Source organism: Carassius carassius, chromosome 35 (assembly GCF_963082965.1).
Source record: "Carassius carassius chromosome 35, fCarCar2.1, whole genome shotgun sequence".
Classification (NCBI taxonomy): Eukaryota; Metazoa; Chordata; class Actinopteri; order Cypriniformes; family Cyprinidae; genus Carassius; species Carassius carassius.
Window position 1 is genome coordinate 12,703,779 of NC_081789.1, and position 18,290 is coordinate 12,722,068.

The window sequence follows — 18,290 nt, forward strand, 5'->3', positions numbered from 1 at the left end:
TTTTATAAACTTTCAGTTCAATCATGCTAATTAATGTAATTTATAGTCCTTTTTAACAAAAGTTTATTTTACGTTAAATATAATGTTAATTTACATTGCAATTTAAAAGTTTAGAAGCTGTACTTTTTTTTTTAAATGAATACATTTATGTGGCAAAGATGCACATCACTGATCAATGGAGGCAGGAAAGAAATTTATAATGTTACAAAAACTTGTAATAATTGAGTAATGACTGCTGAAAATTCAGCTTTGCCATCGGGAATAAATTATTCTTTAAAATATATTCAAATAGGAAAAAGTTATTTTAAATTGCAATATTTTAAAATTTCACGACATATCTGTTATAGAGTATATTAATAAAATAATCATAGCCTTAGTGAGCAGAAGAGACTTTAAAAAAAACAAAAAGACATTTCGGTTGAACCTGAATTTGTGTATCTAATTAAAAGGTATGTATATTTTTTTGTCTCTGACACCTTTTTACATATTCTATTTCTCATTTCTTTAACATTCATGTCTCATTGGATGCAGTATTACATGTGTTATCTGAAATCAAAGCTTTTGTTCTTCCAACACAGCACCAGCCAGGCTTTAAAACACACCAGCCCTTATAATAAAGACCCTTCCATCCCAGATACCCAAGAGCACCTCCAACCAGCTGGGAAGGGAACAGCGGGAAGTGTGCTAGCAAGCAGACAATCAGGAAGATCCAGAGACTCATCAACAACACACACAACAAGAAGAGTATCCTCAGTGGCGTCCCTACAGGCTTTCCTAGAGCCACGCAGGGCCTAAAAACCACTATTTCTTCAGCAAGAATCAAACAACATAAACTCAGAATGAGGATGTCATCAGACACCTCACATCCCTGCCACTGTAGGCCGGCCTTAAGGCAGGCTGCTTTACCCTGTTTCTCTCTCAGTAGTAATAAGGGGCCTGTATCAGAGTCCAGGAGCTTCTTGGGGTTCCTGTGGACGTCTGTGGGGCTTTGAAGTGGCTCAAAACAGCTTCCAGAGGCGTCCACTAGGAAGGAGAGGAGACGGCGGCACAGTGTCCACAGCGTCCCGGCCACAGCGAATCGAGAGAGATGACGGACTGAGTGAATGAACGAGTTACTGATGCAGTATGAGAGAAGAAAGATGAAAGAGCCACATAATATACAGGTCCAGCCCCAGCAGGAATGCAGGAAGAGCCTATGAGACCACAACAACCACAATCAATAGCTCATAAAACAAATGAGACAAGGGAAATACAAAATGGAAAAAGAACTTAAATACATTTATTATAATAAAGAAATAACCCCAAATACTGTGTATCAATAACAGCAATACACATATAAATACACACTAAAGGCCCCGATATACTTCAAATGAAACCGAAGATCGAACTGATATGACGTCATTTTGAACAAAATCAGGCTGAAACGAAGTTCGTTTCAAAAGAATGAAATTATTAATGCATATATACATGCATAAAATAAGTATATATTAGACTTACAAAACAATTATACAGGGAATGTCTGGAAAATGACAGATTTTTAGCTTAAACTTAAATACATGATCATATAAAAATATCTTCATAATATTTAAGTATTATAAAAAAATTACAAGATCAATTTGTTAAGACTGATCTACTGGAACCGTTTTGTTTTTACAGCAATTATCAAAGTTTCTTCAAAGTTAAACATTTCAAGTTGTATAAAAGAATGTTATGTAATGTGTTATGAACAAACAACAATGAATAACCAACAAATAAAATGTCAAATTTACATTTACCGAAATAAAAACTATAAAACATGATTGTTTAACTTAACAAATCAAATCTTATTGTAAAGCGTAACTAATGATATTTACTATAATATGTATTTATTAAAGAACTAGTATAGTGTTAGTGTATATATATATATATATATATATATATATATATATATATACAGTACAGACCAAAAGTTTGGACATACCTTCTCATTCAAAGAGTTTTCTTTATTTTCATGACTGTGAAAATTGTAGAGTCACACTGAAGGCATCAAGGGCTATTTGACCAAGAAGGAGAGTGATGGGGTGCTGCGCCAGGTGACCTGGCCTCCACAGTCACCGGACCTGAACCCAATCGAGATGGTTTAGGGGTGAGCTGGACTGCAGACTGAAGGCAAAAGGGCCAACAAGTGCTAAGCATCTCTGGGAACTCCTTCAAGACTGTTGGAAGACCATTTCAGGTGACTACCTCTTGAAGCTCATCAAGAGAATGCCAAGAGTGTGCAAAGCAGTAATCAAAGCAAAAGGTGGCTATTTTGAAAAACCTAGAATATGACATATTTTCAGTTGTTTCACACTTTTTTTTTATGTATATAATTCCACATGTGTTAATTCATAGTTTTGATGCCTTCAGTGTGAATCTACAATTTTCATAGTCATGAAAATAAAGAAAACTCTTTGAATGAGGTGTGTCCAAACTTTTGGTCTGTACTGTATATATATATATATATATATATATATATATATACACACACGTATAAATAAATTTACTCACACGCATATACATATTATATTTACATTTCACAAACTAATAAAAAACTCTAGTTAATAAGGTGATTCCAGAGTTATCTAGAATAAGATCTTGCCTGTACAGGTAGTGATTCTTGTTGCCAAATATGCTGTACTTGGAGACCCAGAGACTCAGAACAGGTCCAAACATCACCAGCACAGAGAGGAGGAAGTGAAAATGGCGTCTGAACAAGAAATGAGCCAGCAGTCCAGCTGTGAGATCAGTGAAGCGCACCAGAATCCAGTGCAGAAGCTGGTTGACAGAGTTCTGGATCCTATAAAATATCTCCTTTAGTCTCCAAAGATCCATCTTGGTTTCTGAGGGCAGAACTTTCACTGCATGTTCAACAGATCGACTTACTGAGGGAAGGAGAGAAATGAGACTGTTCTAGCATCTGTCAGCTCAGCTGATCTCAGCTGAGATCAACCTGCTGGTTTATGTCACACTTCTTATCATTTACCAGCTTACTCACAGTCCTGACAACATTTTGCTCCCTAACAGCTCCAAACATTCCCATCTTATCAGCTTGCTCTCTCAGTGTGTGTGTGCGTGTGTGATATAAAGCAGTACAGCAACATTCCCTGTGCAGTTTCAACCATATTTAGCATCTGTACTTGTGGTAAGGATTAAAATAAACTTTGGCTTTGGAAAAAGGTCACACACAAAACAAACAAACAAACAAACACACACACATCAAGAACAAATATAAAATGTATTACTAACCTAGTGCATGCATTGTTTCTTCTAAACCTTTTTGGTCGCACTTTACTTTAAGGTTCAATTCTTGCTATTAACAAACCATTAACTGACTTTTGCTTCAATAAACTCCTAATTTGCTGCTTATTAATAGTTAGTAAGGAAGTATAAGTGCTAATAAACAGTCAATATGTTAATGGTTAATAATAGGCATGCTAATAAGCAACTAGTTAATATTGAGAATGGGTCCCTATACTAAAGAGTAACCATTTTTTTGTTATTGTAAGATCTGCTATAAACTATGAACTAATATAAACAGATGACTCGTAGCTGTGTGGACTATTTGATTATTGTAATAAATATGCCCGTTAAGGTGTTTTCCCACTATTTATTATTATTTGCAATACTGTTAAAGTCTCATGCTCAACAAGGATGCATTTATTTGATATGTAAAAAATACAGTTAAACTATATATATATATATGTATATATATATATACATATATAGTTTAACTGTATTTTAACTGTATTTTTTACACCTTATATATATATACACACACACACGAAATAGGCTGTTTTCTATTTTAAAAGTAATTTACTCTTGTGATGGTAAAGCTGAATTTTAAACACTTTATTGTTGCATGGTCCCTCAGAAATCATTCTAATATACTGATTTGGAGAAACTTTACCATCATAAGACAAATGTAAAAAACCTTTAACTCATTATAAACTTCTTCACTGTTACTTCTGGTCAATGTAATGCATCATTGCTGGACAGAGGTATTAATTTCTTACAAAACAATAAATACAAATTATTACGGAGCCCCAGTTGTTTTTCTTCACAGAAAAGAAAAGAGTATGTTCTCCTCATTAGCTTCACCTTCTGTCATTACAATATAGCAAATATACAGCACTAAATATACAGACACTGTCACGGTCAATGCGAGTACCTACACTCTGACATTGAAGATAATTGTAAATTGCATGTAGCACATGAAAAAGTGGCCTGCAATTCAATCTAACTGTATTTCTTGTAGCTGGCTGAAATATCGGAGATGCGATTTATAGTCCAAACAAAGAACGTTGTGTGCATAAATTAATTCTTGTAAAACAATTTTGTGAGTGTTCCAATAAATTCTGAATGCACTTAAATCATACACAAATCAAACCTATGTGCTCACACGCACATAAAGAAACTCACTCCTGTACCCGTAAACCCACAGCTATGTCTCCACACACACACTTTTAACACACATTCAGAGTTTTGACAAAGAAAATGTTTTTTGTTGTTGTTTTTTTTACATTGCACTACAAAATCAAATCCTTTTACATTAATAGCAATAAAATATCTTACAATATTTAGAATTATTCCCAGAATCCGTTGCACTTTAAGAAATGTCCATTAGGTGTAAAATATTTTGCTAGATTTCATTATGCAAGTATTGCTTTGTTTTGGGTAAAGCAACACAGTTACCATACAGGGATTTTTCAAGCGAAGCAGTTGTGTTTGTGTCTGTCTGAAATCATGCGTTCTTTATATTGGTGAAATTCACTCAAAGTCTTTCTCTTAAGCATAAACGGTCATCTTGGAGCTGAGAGAGAGGCGTAAAACAGAAATCACAGCACGCCCAGTGTCCATTAACTAAATGATCCTTTAAACATATTTGAATCATCTTGTGTGCCATTAATGTGAAATCAAACAGACACCTGAAGAGCCTGCCTAACACTACATCAATATGATTTTACAAAATTTGTTCTCTTTTCTGATTAGTTTTTTCTTTATTCCTCCTTCATTCCATTCCTGCAGCGATGGCACCATCTCCCTCTGACATCATCAACAGAGTTTGGCTTTCATGTCCACCATATCCACGTTCATCCTCTCTCGATCTTTGTCCAGAGGGAGGTTCTGCGTGTGTTCCCACAGACGGATGGCACCATCCCACTGAGCAAACGTAACGAGAAGGAAAAAAGACTCAGTCTTATAAAGGTATAGTATTACTTTCTGATTTCTTAGACTTAGTCCTGTCAAACGTCCTCAAACGTTTCTCTCAAAAGCTGAAACATGGCTGAAATTACTATGATTAATTCCAAATTGCATTCACGTTTTTCTATTAAAAAACAAAAAGACTTTGTATTATGGCAAATGGTTTGTGTAAGTGCATTTCTTAAGCAACCGCAATTGCAAACATTATTGTTGAGTTACAAGTGGATTCATCACTGAGGTGGCTTCATTGCAGATTTAGTTAGAGCAAACTGCACAAACATCCATGTGAAGGAACACAAACTGGCCATATTGTTTTCAGTTTATTAGTTCCGTTTTCTTAGACCAGATAGTATACGGTTGCCAGGTTTGAGTACAAATACAAACAGAGGGGGAATATGTATCCTAAAACCTCTTGGCATCTGGCAACCACAAGCAGAAAAACTTCTGGAGGTCTACTTTTTCAATATAGAGAGATTTTGAATGTCGCGTTGTTTGAATATTGTATTTTATTTAATAATAACAGTTATAGTCAAAGTGTTTAATGATGCTGTGTCACCTTGTCTAGTCTTAGTCATGGAAAAGAAGGTCATCAACAATACTTTTCATCATTGTTTTCATTAACAAAATAAACACTAGAATTACTTACCGAGCTGCTGACCATGTTGTTGTGATAGGGGTGCCAGCTGACGTCCCTCACACACGCGTCATGATTGGACAATTTGGACACAATGGATCCCGTCAGCACATCGTAGACTACAAAAAAGATGGGAGGTAAAATATTGCAGATTTGGATAACAATAAAAGTGACTTTAAAAACAGTTTCACACTTGCTATTGTTCTCCACTTACTGACGATTTTGCCTGTTGAACAGCCTGAGCAAATGAACTTCTGTCCAGTGCTGTATTCAGGGGAAAAGCGGCAGCGAATGAGCGTGTGCAGAACCCCATGACCCCTGTAGGTCATCACAGAGGTGTCGCCAGTCAGCTTATGCCTCTTTAGTGCTGCAGGCCAACAGAATGAGTCAAAACAGGTGCTTTGTGTTCATGTATAAAATCAATGTTGACAATAAACAAGCAGGTCTGGTAAAGTTACTCAAATATTGTAACGCACCTCTCTGGGGAACCTGCTGCCAGCGGTAGTCCCAGTTCTGTTGTGCGACAACGAGCCGTGAAGCCGACACCCCCTCTTCGGGTGAAAACTTCCTCACGTCCCACAGCTTAATGGTCTGATCTTTGGAGTTGCTGATCAAATACCGAGCATCACCCTTCAGAACAACATACAAATGCTGTTTTTAAAGTGCTTGAAGGGAAGCAACTTAACTGATTGCAATGATGAGTTCAGTAACTGTACAAATCACCTTTACCTGGATTTGAACCTACAAATTTTATGTTAACAGTCTAGCTCTTTAACTTTTTAATTACCTTCATTTTGTTCACTGTGATATACAATACATAGGCAAAAATATGTGGACATGTATTTATGGAATGTAGCTGGAATGGTCAAACCCATTAATACACTTTTATCACACTTCCTATATCCGCTAAGTGAAGCAGTGTATCGCCACTTCCATTCCCATCGCAATGCAATCAAAACTAATGGGCGAATCCTCTCTTTCCTTTCTTTCTTTCTTCTCTCGCCGGTATTTCTGCAGCGTACCTGGCTGCCTTGATTCTAAACAAAGACACACTGCCTCAGTTTTCACGATTTCCTGACCCAACACTAATTGAGGAAAGCATGGAGGAGACTGATGGGGCGGGATGAAGGTCCTTCTAAAATATTAAGGGGGAAAACTTTTGTGCGTAGTATGCATTTCAAAACTGAGGATGTTTAGGGCTAAATGTTATATCTTCATCCTGCTGAAATGTTCCTATTAATATATTTCCCTTCCAAATAGGCACTTTGAATAAATGCATTTGGTAAAAATGGTATTCGGACCAGCCCTAATTGGCTTACATTGGATTAAAACTACAAGTTTCACTGAGTTTGGAAAATTCTATGCACAGTAATCATCTAAATATCTCTTCCCCTGTCGCTGAAAATTACCAAATCCTGCAGATGCTCATTTTAACAGGCGTTTATTCAACATGGTGATTACAGCATTTTGAAAAATATACATACCGTATTTTCCGGACTATAAGTCACACTTTTTTTTCATAGTTTGGCTAGTCCTGCGACTTATAGTCAGGTGCGATTTATTTATCAAAATTAATTTGACATGAACCAGGAGAAAACTGCGACTCAGGTGCGACTTATAGTCCGAAAAATACGGTAACTGTAATAATCGATACACTGCTTTGACGAGAACTTCTGGTAATCAATGCTGCTGAGATGAAGGTCTATTGGAAGAGAGTTTGCTTTGCTTTCTTGTGTGTATATTTATGGAGGGCTAATTGGGTGCTTACACGAAACGCGACTTGCGAGTAGTTGGACGCTTAAACATTTTGAGTTTACTCACTTCATTCGCGCATGAAACTCACTTCACAAGAGACACAAAATCGTGTCATGGGAGGGGCTTCTGCCAGTTGAGTTCACACAGCATTGTGATTTCATCCACCATTTATTCAGATAATTTTCTAAATATTACTGTTATCGTGTCATGAAATGAAGTTTTAAAAGTATTTTAGGCGAGAATGTAGTTGTTTTAAACTCAAATATGTGGGTTATTTATAAAGACAGCACCTATTTAAAAATGTGTTTCGCCGTCCATAACTATGAAGATGCATCGTACAGCTCCGATATTTTACAGTGCGATATTTCTCCAAAGTTCAGATTTTTCAACTTGAGCGATTCACATAAATCACGCGTTCCGCGCGTCAAACGCCCAAAACAGTCGATTCGCGCTGCAACTTTCACGCAAATCACAGCGCAGGATAACTATCGCGTCTTTGTATTGACTTAACATGTAAATCACTCACGCTTAACGCTTCATTCATATCTGGTGTGAAGAGTACCACTTAAAAACAAAAATGTAAATAATTACTTTTCAAATAATATGTCATTACAAATAATGTTGTATAATTTATAATAGCAGCACTGAAACATTTTAATACTTAACCATAAATTGCTTTAAATGTCTGTATTTATGTAAGTACAATTTCAAAAGTGAATTATCAATTTAGATACTTTTGACTGTTTTCAACATTTATAATAAGAAGAAATGTGTCTTGAACAGCAAATCAGCATATTAGAATAATTACTGTAAAAATGAGTTTTGACAGTAAAAATATTGTAAATATTACATTACATTTATAATTACATTTTACAATATAAAAATTTAATATAGCTATTTTAAATAGTAATATATCTAGTATAAATATAATATTTATATTTATATATAATATCTATATAAATAGTAATATTTCTCAATGTTACAATTTTTACTGTATTTTTAATTAAATAAAAGCAGCCTTCTTAAACTTATTACACATTTTAAAAATAAAATTATACCTACCCCAAATTTTTCAAAGGAAGTATATATTGTACTATGCTCACAATTATCTGGTTTATAATCATATATTATTATATAAAAGGTTTAAGTGTGTTGTAACTGTACTGTAAGACACAGTGTCTTGACAATGATCCCATACCTTGCTGTGTATGAAGGTGATTCCATCTCTGTGTCCAGCCAGATGACCCACAGGCTGTGGTCTGTCTTCTCTGAGGGTACGTCTGTCCCATACCTTACACAGAGCATCATCACTGCCTGAGAACAGCAGCTGTGAAGAACTGTCTGCAAACGCTACGGTATTCACGTCATCATCGTGAGCGTCGATCTGAAAGATGATGAGATAAACAATCAAATTCACATGAGTCATGCTACAGAGGGCGACGCCTACATAATGTTCTCAGTAAATCTATCTTGCATATCAATGACCACATTCAATTCAGAAGGTTGGACCTTTGATGAACTAAAACTGAGGAGCTGTAAAGATTACTCAAGGCTTAAAGTCACAGGAGGCCTGAGAAGTATAACAGGTTGACAGTAGTTAACAGATATTGATCCAATAAAAGGTAGCATGCTGATGATTCAACATGTACTGTATGTAGAAGCATTGCAGCAGATGAAAATTGACTGAACATCTTTGGGTTACTGGTAAAGGGATATTGTGTCTTTTTCTTTTCCACTAGCATCTAAATAACTATTAAGGAATTTGGTCCTGGATTAAGAGTGCAAACGTATGCCCTTCTATTATTTTACAAATGTGTGTAAATCCTACCTTTAGAGTTCTCTTGTTTTGTTCACGATCAAACACATACAGGCAGCCATCGTTTGCTCTATTTGATAGAGACAAAAAGCATCTCAGCAAGAATAAAATAACACTTTTGGTTTCTATGTGTGGTACGTGAAATAAAATAAAATCCCAATAGTGGAAATCAAAAAAGCAAAACAAATTTTAACATGTTTAAAAAAAAAATCCTGATTTAAAAATGAATAATGAGTTATTAAAGGATCTCTTTCTGGTGTTAGTTTTCTTAGACAGTAGTACGTTACTAACCCGCCTAAAATTTCTTTTCCATCTGTGGATGCAGCCAGGGAGAAAACACAGAACCTCCTTTCATCAGGACTGGAAGAAGAACAGACACCTGTCAGCATCAGCATCAGCAACCTTTAACACTAACAACTACAGTCATTTCTATGGCGATTACATTCAATATACTTCACAGGCTATACTAAAACATCATTAACTACGAATCTGTTAACATCTAAACTCATTTCCATTCACACAGCTCTACCTTCCTTGGGGAAGAACAGAGCCAGACCAAACCTCTAAAAGCATAACATTACAGTTTATTATCACAGGATGGTCACTAAATGTTATGCAATGCAGCGAAGACGTCAACATGGTCATGTGAATTTAATGGAAGAGGCAGAAAGACATGCTGGCAAAGTCAACTATTGCTATTATTAGCATATCTGAAGGTGTTATGGCACTTTAATTATAATTTCAATAAGAGGGTTCCTGTTCTTACATATTATGAGAACAAACATATGATTTTACATATATAATAAACTAGTTAACTAATTAGTAAATAATTAAGAATTGTTCCTAAAATATAAAAAAGCAACCATGATTGGTTATTACTTTGAAAACCATCAGATTACACTTTGCCATCATGTTCAGTTTGGGTTAGCTCCTAGTCACGAGATGGCTGTACTGATGAATGATTATGGAAATCTGTTCTACTGTTTGTCATCCACACGAAGAGGAAGCGTACAGGTGATTACCTGAGTTTTAATGCTAAAATGTACTATGAGGAAACACTAACTTGAGGTCCAGAGCGGTGTGTGTTTCATTGTCCCCATCTACACTGCACACATGGACTAAAGAGAGGGAGCACAGGCAGATATGCATTACTGGGATAAATGACAGTAGTGCAAACAAAGCAGTTTAAGTGACCTGGCCCTTTCTTACTGTAGTCAGACCAACTGGAGTACAGCACACAACGTGCATCAGGGGTGAAACACACATCCAGAATGCTCCAGCCCACATCTCTGGCCTTGATGGTCTTCTTTAGAGTAAAACGGCCCCTGCTAGTGTCATATAACCTGATGTTCTGATCTATAAAAACAAAGACAGAAAAAGGAGAGTATAAGATACTGTTTGCTCTACACAGTTCAATGATTTTAGCATGTTTGCTTTTGAAATAGGTCTTTTATGCTCATGCAGTCTGTTTTTTTTATTTGAACAAAATACAGTAATAATGTGAATTATAATTACTATATAAAATGTCAGTTTTCTATTTTTATATATTTAAAATGTAATTTATTTTTGTGAAGGCAAAGCTGATTGCTCAGCAGTCATTACTCCAGACATCAGTGTCACATGCTCCTTCAGAAATCATTCTAATAAGATAATTCGGTGGTCAAGACATTTCTTTTTTTTCTTTTTTTAATTTGAACTAGAAAATCTTTATACATGTCTTTAGTGTCAATTTAAGAGTCTGAAGCATTTTTTGCATTTCTTAAAAAAAAAGAAATGCAAAAAATGACCTCAAACTTACGAACAATAGTTAATGTGCTTTAATTAAACAATTACAATATTGGTCTTTTTTAAAATTTTGTTATTTGAACATACCTGAGACATGCCTGACATTTGAAAAATAGAAAAGAAATACTAATGACAAAGTCCTGAATTACAGTTTCACCTTGGCATGCAGACAGGAACATGTTTCCTTCATCACTGTAGACTCCGCAAAAGACTTTCTGCTGATAGGTGTCCTTGTATACCACATGATTAGGCAGGAAACTATAAGGAAATGTATATGATTTATTATTCATTTGCAAAGACTATTTCAATTTGCAAATCTAATGACATATGTGCCTTTGTATCTGCATCAAAAATATATTATTGTTGTTATAGCATAACATTTATGTTGCACATACTGTGAACGGATTCGGCTGCACTCTCCATGAGAGAAACTGGACCCATGACACCGTCCCTGTTCCCGCTACAGAAAGAAATACACAGTAACAGAACATTATAGAAAGTTGCACATTTGTGAACTCTACTCTATTTGGCTGTATCAAGACTTCCTGATTTCTTAATTATAAATCAGAAGAGCTGCTAACTAAAACAGCTGAGCTGCTCATTCAGACTCATTATATTGTTACTATACATGCCCTGAACATTAAGATACACATACATAGGCACCTCTTACCTCCGCTAGCATATGTGTGAAACTGTGTCTGCCCTTTAGGCCTGAGGAGGCAGTGGCAAGCAGGATCTGAGTGCGGATCTCACTGCCGTCAATTTCCTGTGTGTCTGGTTGGGCATCCGCTGAATGAGAAAAAATAAGGCGTAGTAAATGACAACAGAATTGTGTTTAATTCAATGGTATATTTATGGCACCATTGCTTAATTTATAGACTGAAAATGATGCCATACAGTCCATAATTCTCACCTGGAGGGTCATATCGATGTCCTAGCCGCCCATCCCAGGCCCCATCGCTGTCCTCATCTGAGTCTGAATATGACTGCACGAGCTGTAGGCCCGTCGCTCCACTTCCATGGACCAGGCGAACCTGGCCCCTATAATAGAAAAAAAAAAGAAGAACTCTTTTTAATACCATACGACAAAAGAGGAAGTGGTTCCAAAACATGTAAAATGCAACCCAGACAAAGGCATCGCCAAATAAATGTTTTGTAGGTTATGCATATACTATAACTAATTACCTTCGCAGTAGGTACGCCAGAACTTGTGCCAAATCAACGTCCTCTTCAGATCCTGACTGTCTCTCGGCCTGTGTGTGACCCGTCGGATTGGAATTCTGGTTGGGTTCTGGTTCTGACTGGTCTGGGTTGTTGCCAGAGCCCCGACCGGACATCCCAGAACTGGACTGAGAGCCCATAGACTGATTGTCTGTCAAATCATTTATTCAGAAATCAGCAATACAAGCAATCACATTCATGTCGTTATGAAAAAGCAAGATAATGCTAACATTTCTTTAAAGACATTGAACACCATCTTTTAGCAATTAGGTCAAAAATATGAAACACCCAAATAATATACCTGTGATATTCACTGCTGGTTATACATGCTCTATTCATGCATTTAGCAGACGTTTTATCCAAAGCGACTTACATTGCATTCAGGCTAACAATTTTCTACAATCATGTGTTCCCTGGGATTCAAACCTCCCACCTTGCGCTTGCTAACGCAATGCTCTACCAGTTGAGCTACAGGAACACTCTATATAATCGTGTATGTGAAGAATAAAAAATCTTGAATCTTGATGGCACATCTGAATATTTAGCAGCCATTTCTCCAGTTTTCAGTGTCAAAAATATGCTTACTTTGTTTTGACATTTCTTCTTCTTATTATCAATATTGAAAATAGTTGTGATACCTAATATTTTGTGGAAACAAAAACATTTCTTTTTAGGATACTTTGGAGACTAGAAAGTTTAAAAAAGCAGAATTGATTTGAAGTAGAAATCTTTTGTAACAATATGAATGTCTTTATGGCCAATTTAATGCATTGCTGAATAGAAACATGAATTATAGATAAATTGATTAAGATTGGATTAGATTAAATTGTTTGAGAAATACTAAGCAGAGAAAAAAGTATTATTATTAATTTAAAAAGTAAATCTAGGTTGAAATTAAAGACATTTGACACCAGTTTTAGTTATACTGTAAATAATAGCACATACACCCAAACAATAAGAAATACACTTCTCTGATCATAAATCTGTGATGGACATGTCAGAATGCATAATATTAAATGTGTATAACGCTGATGTAGTTCATTAATCGTGTGACATCCCATCCCAATTTTGCTCGTTTTGAGAAAGTATTACATTAAAAAGGTGATTTAAATCAATGCTGACTACACCTGAAAAAAGGCTGTGATGTAACGTTAACTGACAGGCGAGCGTGCTAAAAAACAGGTTAGTATTGAAAAGAGAAAATGTCATGGATCGAACATTTCTTATAATGGTTTCATATATACAAACTAAGAGTTTAAAAAAAGAAAAATACACAAAAGCCTAATTATTAGGTTAAATATACAGCCAAAACAACCCTTTGTTTATAAGTTAGCGCTCACGCTAGCAGGCTGTAAGCGACCTAGAAAAAAAGAGACACCTACCAGTTAAATGGTGACAGCGCTTTGACAGCTCTTTAGCTCCGTTGGTTTCTTCCTGCAGAACTCGGCAAATAATAACAAAACAGTGTTATCAAAAATAAAGCTTGTAAAGGTGGGAGGTCAGTATGCTAAGCGCTTCTATCTCCCTGGATGGTTTCAGGACTCTCCAGGTTCGTGACGCGCCATGTTGTTTACGGTCTCGAGACCACTCGTTTTCCTGTGGTCACGTGACACATATACGCTCCCCCACGGAGCATACACAAATAAAATAGAAACAGAGCATTTAAGTTATTGAACATAGGACGATGAAGCTGTCTATATTGAAGGTATTTATTTTCTGGCCACAAACCTTTAACACTATGTCGCTGTGACGTCATTGCAGTTGGTTGTGACTTGTGAATTCTACACAGCAATTATGTTTTGTACAAAGTTTGTTATTGTTGATATTATTATTATTAGTAGTATTAGTATTAATATTAGTATTCATTTATTGCAAAAAAGTAAGTAAATTCAAGGTTGCACCACAATCCACGTATGAAAAATCTTACTAAACCCTATACTCAGTTGTAAAAATAAATACATTTTTAATAATTAATCATTTTAAATAAATAAATAAATACATACATTTTAAATTAAACTATTCATACTTCTTCGCCTATTCTACACTTAAGAATTTCTTTATAACCAACAAACTGTAAACGTGATGCAAATGAGACCTTCATTTTGCAGAGTAGTCATAAAAAAAGATGTAAGAGTTTGAAAGAGTGGTCGAAATTCTTTAATCTAGTAATAGTGTGATAGGAGAAACCATACCTTTTTATATAGTTACATTTATAGAAATCATATAAGTTTCTCATTGTGTTTCTATCAGGGACAATTTGCACCATCTGCTGGACAGTTTCGGCTACTAGATGTACGTATATGTAAATATCGGTTTTATTTGGATATTATTGTTGCATTTATGGAAAGGTTTATTTGTATTTAATACTATGTGTTTTCAATTGTCTTAGACGAGTTATAGAGTTCCTTAACAGACATGCATATTACATACTAATTAAATCGTCAATCAGTGTGTCTTGGGACTTTTCTAAGATCTTCGACCTTGGTGTGTAATCTAAAAATGAAATCATTTATTAAGGTAAGTTTTGGTTGGATGTTAGAGTCACACATATCTATGTCTAGAGCGGGGACTTTTAATTATGAGCCACATTTTTTAACCGGAAGTACTCAGTTGTATCACTGTCCGTGTTGCTCAAGAAACTTGTTTTGTTGTTTTATTTCACGGTAAGTGTGACACTTGTACATTTACTGTCCACAATATATATATATTTGGTTATATGATTAATATATATACTTAGATAAGATAATTCGATTTATCGATTTTACAACTAACGTTATGTGTTTAAAATCTGTCATTTAATTTAACGTTACTGTTGTAATCGTGACAGTGTGCTTTTATGAGACGGTTTACATAAAAATGAGAACAAGTATGTAAAAACCAAGTACAGCAAAAGATAATAAAAAAAACGAGACTTAAATAATTCTGTTTAATGCTTGCATGGCAGCTGTCATTATTTTTTCACGGTTTTGTGTTTTTTTTCCCCCACTAAGCTTTCTTACTATGTTATAACTCTCTCACTATAGCTATATATATATATATATATATATATATATATATATATATATATATATATATATATATATATATATATATATATACACTTTTCTGTGCAGTACACTATCATAAGCCTGATGTTTTGTTCTTTAGTTTGCAGGAGTGATACAGCACCTTTGAAACAATGGGTTTGTATTGCACTTTTAAATATTTGGAAATAGGAAATTGTAATTTCCCTTTTCCATTGCATGTTCCTTTTTTCCCCTTAAGTGTCCAAATAACATTTTAACCAGCAGATGTTGAAGACAGGACTTACGGTGGTTGTGAAGGCCCTGATGCCATGTATGTAAAGTTGATCTCTTCAGATGGCCATGAGTTTATTGTGAAGAGAGAGCACGCTTTAACCTCTGGCACCATCAAGGCTATGCTGAGTGGACCTGGTGAGGGTGAAACATGGTCAAAGTCTAGCTGTTATGAAATGGCATTTGTTTACTGTGGAATTCTTCCATCAATCATTTGTTTTTAAAAAGGTTTTAGCAATATCCAAGCAGAAAGAGGAAGCGCTAACTAACATTGACATATTTTCTTTTAGGTCAGTTCGCTGAAAATGAAACCAATGAGGTGAACTTCCGGGAGATTCCGTCTCATGTTCTCTCCAAAGTGTGCATGTATTTTACCTATAAAGTGCGCTACACTAACAGCTCGACAGAAATCCCAGAATTCCCCATTGCTCCTGAGATTGCCTTGGAATTGCTTATGGCTGCGAACTTTTTAGACTGTTAGATATGAATGGAGAATGTGTTATACTGTGACCGACTTGCCATCTGTTTGCCATCATATATGTTCCTTAGATTTATGAGAGTGTATTTATGAATGTTTAGCATTTTTTGATCCGTTGAGTTTTTTTTTTTGGTATGTTGTAATTTGAAATGGCTAGATAATGTGTTTTAAAGGTCTTTACAATCAATTTGTATTTGAAAAAAATATGGATGAACCAAATATATAATTGTCACACTTCTATGTCTTTGTTTTTAAATGATTTCATATTTACAGCACAAAGAATAAATTAAATGGCTTGCATTTCTCGCTAGACACATGTCAATATAAACTGCAGGAAAGCTCTATGTATTTTTTTTTAAAAACACTACAGAAAAGAGAATTGTGGGAAGGGCATGGTAAATTACTGTAAATGAGTATATATACATATGTGTGTATATATATGTGTGTGTATATATATATATATACAGTACAGACCAAAAGTTTGGACACACCTTCTCATTCAAAGAGTTTACTTTATTTTCATGACTATGAAAATTGTAGAGTCACACTGAAGGCATCAAGGGCTATTTGTCCAAGAAGGAGAGTGATGGGGTGCTGCGCCAGATGACCTGGCCTCCACAGTCACCGGACCTGAACCCAATCGAGATGGTTTAGGGGTGAGCTGGACTGCAGACTGAAGGCAAAAGGGCCAACAAGTGCTAAGCATCTCTGGGAACTCCTTCAAGACTGTTGGAAGACCATTTCAGGTGACTACCTCTTGAAGCTCATCAAGAGAATGCCAAGAGAGTGCAAAGCAGTAATCAAAGCAAAAGGTGGCTATTTTGAAAAACCTAGAATATGACATATTTTCAGTTGTTTCACACTTTTTTGTTATGTATATAATTATATATATAATTCCACATGTGTTAATTCATAGTTTTGATGCCTTCAGTGTGAATCTACAATTTTCATAGTCATGAAAATAAAGAAAACTCTCTCTCTCTCTCTCTATATATATATATATATACGCATGTATATATACACTCATTTACATATATATATATATATATATATATATACACGCACACAGCAGGTAAAACAAGTATCAAACCCATCACCATTTTTCTCAGTAAATATATTTCTAAAGGTGCTGCTGACATGAAATTTTAACCAGATGTTAGTAACAACCCAAGTAATTCATACAAAGAAAACAAAACAAAAAGTTCAGAAATTAAATTCTGTGTATTAAAATGGAATCACTCAGGGGAACAGTATTGAACATGCTTACTGAAATGTATTCAAGACGCCTTCTGTATGGAGAAACTAGTCGCATTCATTGCTCAGGTGTGATTTTGAGTCTTCAAATCCTGTAGTTTCCATCGGTCTCTTCTATGAACTCTAATATTTAGTTGTTATTTTCTATTGGATTCAAGTCAGGTGATTGGTTGAGCCATTTATTTCTCTGAAACCAAATGAGAGTTTCCTTGGCTGTGTTTGGGATCATTGTCTCACTGGAATGTCCACCCTTGTTTAATCTTCATCATCCTGGTACTGTAGGTGTTGGGACAAAACCAGCTAATATTAATTTCCACTGACTAGGAGCAGGATTGTTTTCTAATTACTGATACATTTTGCTGGTGTCTTGTTTCCATACCTTTTTGTACCTTCCTTTCTTCATGTGTTTGTACGTAATTTCTGAACTTATTTGTTTCTTTTTCTTTGTATTGTATGGATTACTTGGGTTGTTACCGACATGTGATGAAAATTTCACCTTTGGAAATATACTTATTGAGAAAAATGGTGACTGGTTCAACACTTATTTTATCTGCTGTATGTGTGTGTGTGTGTATATATATATATATATATATATATATATATATATATAGAGAGAGAGAGAGAGAGAGAGAGAGAGAGAGAGAGAGAGAGAGAGAGAGTGAGATTATTATAACTTTTATTAATAATAGTTATTAAATAATTAAGAAGGAAGATTGTTCAAATTAAAAAAAATCTTGAAGTGATTATAAACCCATTGGAATTTTCTTATTCTAATAATAGGCATTTATTAAAAAGAACAGATATGTATTCATTTTAACTACTACTTAT

At 35.1% G+C, this 18,290-nt stretch overlaps 3 protein-coding genes across 4 annotated transcripts; 1 reads left to right on the plus strand and 2 right to left on the minus strand.

Moving 5' to 3' along the window:
• Window positions 1-39: 39 nt before the first annotated feature.
• Window positions 40-2,940, minus strand: LOC132115991 (fat storage-inducing transmembrane protein 1). Its single transcript, XM_059524475.1, has 2 exons — window positions 2,621-2,940; window positions 40-1,193 (listed from the first exon to the last, which is right to left on the minus strand). Exons 1-2 carry the CDS (start codon window positions 2,851-2,853, stop codon window positions 512-514), a joined length of 915 nt encoding a protein of 304 aa, XP_059380458.1. The 5' UTR covers window positions 2,854-2,940; the 3' UTR covers window positions 40-511.
• An 874-nt stretch (window positions 2,941-3,814) lies between these two features.
• dcaf11 (ddb1 and cul4 associated factor 11) lies at window positions 3,815-14,119 on the minus strand. Its single transcript, XM_059524476.1, has 15 exons — window positions 13,817-14,119; window positions 12,399-12,585; window positions 12,127-12,254; window positions 11,884-12,002; window positions 11,609-11,673; window positions 11,371-11,471; window positions 10,638-10,784; window positions 10,492-10,546; window positions 9,720-9,788; window positions 9,441-9,498; window positions 8,811-8,996; window positions 6,334-6,487; window positions 6,072-6,224; window positions 5,870-5,976; window positions 3,815-5,181 (listed from the first exon to the last, which is right to left on the minus strand). The coding sequence occupies exons 2-15, from the start codon at window positions 12,572-12,574 to the stop codon at window positions 5,074-5,076; spliced, it is 1,626 nt and encodes a 541-aa protein (XP_059380459.1). The 5' UTR covers window positions 12,575-12,585; window positions 13,817-14,119; the 3' UTR covers window positions 3,815-5,073.
• eloca (elongin C paralog a) lies at window positions 14,115-16,448 on the plus strand. Of its 2 annotated transcripts, none has more exons than XM_059524478.1 (4): window positions 14,115-14,139; window positions 15,582-15,616; window positions 15,725-15,868; window positions 16,021-16,448. In XM_059524478.1, exons 2-4 carry the CDS (start codon window positions 15,613-15,615, stop codon window positions 16,209-16,211), a joined length of 339 nt encoding a protein of 112 aa, XP_059380461.1. In that variant the 5' UTR covers window positions 14,115-14,139; window positions 15,582-15,612; the 3' UTR covers window positions 16,212-16,448. The 2 variants fall into 2 exon arrangements, with proteins under 2 accessions (XP_059380461.1, XP_059380460.1); XM_059524477.1 differs by lacking the exon at window positions 14,115-14,139 and adding an exon at window positions 14,993-15,097.
• Window positions 16,449-18,290: the final 1,842 nt, after the last annotated feature.